This window comes from Monopterus albus, unplaced genomic scaffold, assembly GCF_001952655.1.
Source record: "Monopterus albus unplaced genomic scaffold, M_albus_1.0 scaffold281.1, whole genome shotgun sequence".
NCBI lineage: Eukaryota > Metazoa > Chordata > Actinopteri > Synbranchiformes > Synbranchidae > Monopterus > Monopterus albus.
In genome coordinates this window covers 238356-241528 of record NW_018128161.1, presented here as the reverse complement: position 1 = coordinate 241528, position 3173 = coordinate 238356, and the positions used below count along the sequence as shown (strand labels likewise).

Here is a 3173-nt window from a genome sequence, read left to right as displayed (position 1 = left end):
TGTTGTGTCGTGCGCCTTCTTACCCTTTAGCTCCCTGTCTGTGTGCAGCGTCATATTAACCGTTAGCTACCTGTCTGTGTGCAGCGTCATAGTAACCGGTAGCTACCTGTCTGTGTGCAGCGTCATAGTAACCGGTAGCTACCTGTCTGTGTGCAGCGTCATAGTAACCGGTAGCTACCTGTCTGTGTAGCATCATAGTAACTGATAGCTACCTGTCTCTGTGTAGTATCATGCTAGCTGGAGTGGCATTTAGCTTCAGCTGATCTTCCTGTGTCCTGGTCTTGAATCGCCAGAACTTGAGCAGCCAATCAGAGCCTGCGCTAAGGGTCAGCTGATTCAGGGAATCTGTGGCAACACCTCGCACTGCGCCAGTGTGAGCTGAAATACAGTGTAGGGGTGGGGGGACTGTTAATGAGACAGACAATGACACAAAATGGGCTAATCACAGATGAGGAACCGATGTGCATGCCTTTCACATTGTCGCTGTAGCATCCACGGTGCTGACCGGACTGCAGGTTGTAGACATCGACACGACCGCATGACGACCCAATCACAGCAAAGTTACCACATGAAGTGATGTCGACAGCCTGATAAGGGAAACAGAAGTCATATGACCCTCAGAAAAAGTGGGGGATGAGCTTACACAACCACGTGTGACTAAGTGGCAGCCTTCAAGTCTGAGAAATGAAGCCAACATTGACGTGCAGATGTGGAACCCGCGGTTCCTCGAACGGCCACTAGAGGCCGGCTCCAAACTGGAGCCCATGGTAAAATGCCCAACTTGTTTACAGCCTGGTACACAAAACAGTTTTGGTCTCTATAGCTAAGTTCCCCTTACGTGACAACTATAAAGGGGGTGATTTTTTAAAACTTGCTTGTTTAAATTATATTCAGATTAAAACTAGCTCATAATTATGGGCGTGGCCACTTTGAGTGACAGATGGGAGCCACCTATGGTGGCTGGCCACCAGCTGTCTACAGAGCTCCACTCATGCTCCTCCTCTTTGCTCATTTTTGGATCAGCCATAGCAGTCAGAGTGAAGCGCTGCCCATATGGTGGCAGCCAGACTGGAGCTTCAAAACTGCTCTTCAGAAAACCATGGAGGGCTCCTGTGTCTTCTATAAACAGTCAATGGGTGTGACAGCGGTGTTACCGTGGCAACAGCAGCTCTGCAAGGGGAGGGTGGCTGAAGATGGTGAGCTCCCATGGTGCACTTCTGGTAGTTCCAAGTGGTGGCTGCTAGGCGACCACGATGACACGCAACTATGCTGTCCCAGTCTGACTGACGAGCAGCAGCTGTCAATCAACAAAGAACATGTCCATCAGCTGCTCTTCAAATTGGACATTTTCTCTACATGTGAGTGAAGCTTGTGTCAGAGCGCCCACCGGAGCAGAATGTACTGATGACAGGAAGATGCAGCTCAACGTAGGACAGCCCCTTCTTCTTTTTCTGCTTTTTCTTCTTGTTGATGGAGCCTGAACAACACACACACATATGTCACATATCTCTCCTATGCTAGCTTCTCTTCATTGGCTCCCTGTAAAATCCAGAATAGAGTTTAAAATCCTTCTACTAACATACAGAGCCCTTAATGACAATCGTATCATTTATATGCCACCGTTATTTCACCAACTTTGCATCTCCTCTCTCCTGTAATTTGTCCCATCTCTCTTCCTGTATCTTTCTGCAGGTATCACTGGCTGCGTTTATGCTGTCGGAGCCTAATGAGCGGTATACTCCATGCTTCCCTTAACCGTCACCCAATATAACCTCACAGGTTGACGCGGACCGTCCTGATCTGTTTTTACATTGCTCAGCGTCACACACACACATTTTGGTAGGTTCCTCTTTCTCAGCAGAAGCAGCATCACTGTGAACACGAGCTCTCTGTGCTTTCCAACAGCTGTTTAATGAGATTCTCACTATAATAGTGAATGGAAGATGACAAAGAGAAAACACCCCCAGCACTGAAAGAAAACCTTCTCTTACGAAACTACTTGCTTGTTAGCATAAATACCAAATCAAACAGTGAACAATGAGAGTTGACAGATTTTTCTGCCAAGGCATCAAGGCAGCTTTGACGCTTTAAAATTAGCTTTTTTTAAAGAGTGTCTGGTTGGAGGAATGAACTGACCGTGACCCAGGTTCTTGTTGAAACGTTCGTGGACCGTGGAAAAAGACTGCAGCGTCCCGTCCTGGCCTGTAGGAGCCAAGAATGTGCTCATATTTAATTAAAAAAAAAAACAGGAAACCTGTATAATATGTTGTAACCATCCTCAAAACATTATTAGCACATTTAAGTAATTTCAAAGATACAGAAATATATGATCTTTAAAATCATGAGCAATAAGCAAGCTAAGAGTATGAAATCCTGCTTTATAACTTGATGTCAGTAAGTAATATAAAAAATAGTAGAGATGCAACGACTGCAATTGTCTTGGCTGATTCCGATTTTCATTCTTAATTGTAATCGACAGCATACACAGACATTTTTAAAACTTCTGTCTTTGTTCTAAACCTCCAACTAAAGCTGAAGTGCAGTATTTGTACCTCTCCAAATACACACAGGTGCAACAGGTACTAGAAACAGAGTGTGTGTCACTAGTGAGCACAGTTCCTTTGAAGTGTGTGTAGTTTGTATTTGCTGTGTTTCACCGTGGGTTGGATACTCTGTACATATACAGCCAGTATTTCCTCACTGTGTACTGCGTGTCAGAAATATGGATGTAGTTCCTTCTCCAGGGTGTTTCTGTAGCTCCTCTGTGCACTGTTTGTGCACCAAGAGTTTCCAGTGCATGAGAGTGAGTCTCAGTCAAGGTGCACACAAGACACACTGCACTTGTGCTGCCTCTGAATCTGACTGGATACCTCAGACCGGCCATTTACAATCCGCCAACCGATCGGTGCATCTCTAATAAAATAAAACAATTAAGTAGTTTATTTACCTGCACTGAGGATATTTTTTCCATCGTTGCCATGGTGACGAATGGTGGTGGGCGGGGCACTGTGCCCTTGACGACTCCGCAGCAGTCTGGCTTGACCACCCTCCTGGTCAAATAGCCACACCTGAGAAAAAAAACATTTACATTCATTGTGTGGATGCCCACCGGGAGGAGGCCCCGGGGAAGACCCAGGACACGCTGGAGGGACTATGTCTCTCGGCTGGGCCGG

At 46.1% G+C, this 3173-nt stretch overlaps 1 protein-coding gene across 1 annotated transcript in view; it reads right to left on the bottom strand.

Moving 5' to 3' along the window:
• Positions 1-3173, bottom strand: part of wdr36 (WD repeat domain 36) — a 19195-nt gene that overhangs the window by 5042 nt on the left and 10980 nt on the right. The window contains exons 9-14 of the mRNA XM_020622494.1: positions 2948-3068; positions 2137-2202; positions 1388-1477; positions 1155-1297; positions 470-587; positions 213-378 (exon numbers count right to left, since the gene is read on the bottom strand). Of these exons, the coding sequence (XP_020478150.1) occupies positions 213-378; positions 470-587; positions 1155-1297; positions 1388-1477; positions 2137-2202; positions 2948-3068 (704 nt within the window). The remainder of the gene's footprint in view (positions 1-212; positions 379-469; positions 588-1154; positions 1298-1387; positions 1478-2136; positions 2203-2947; positions 3069-3173) is intronic.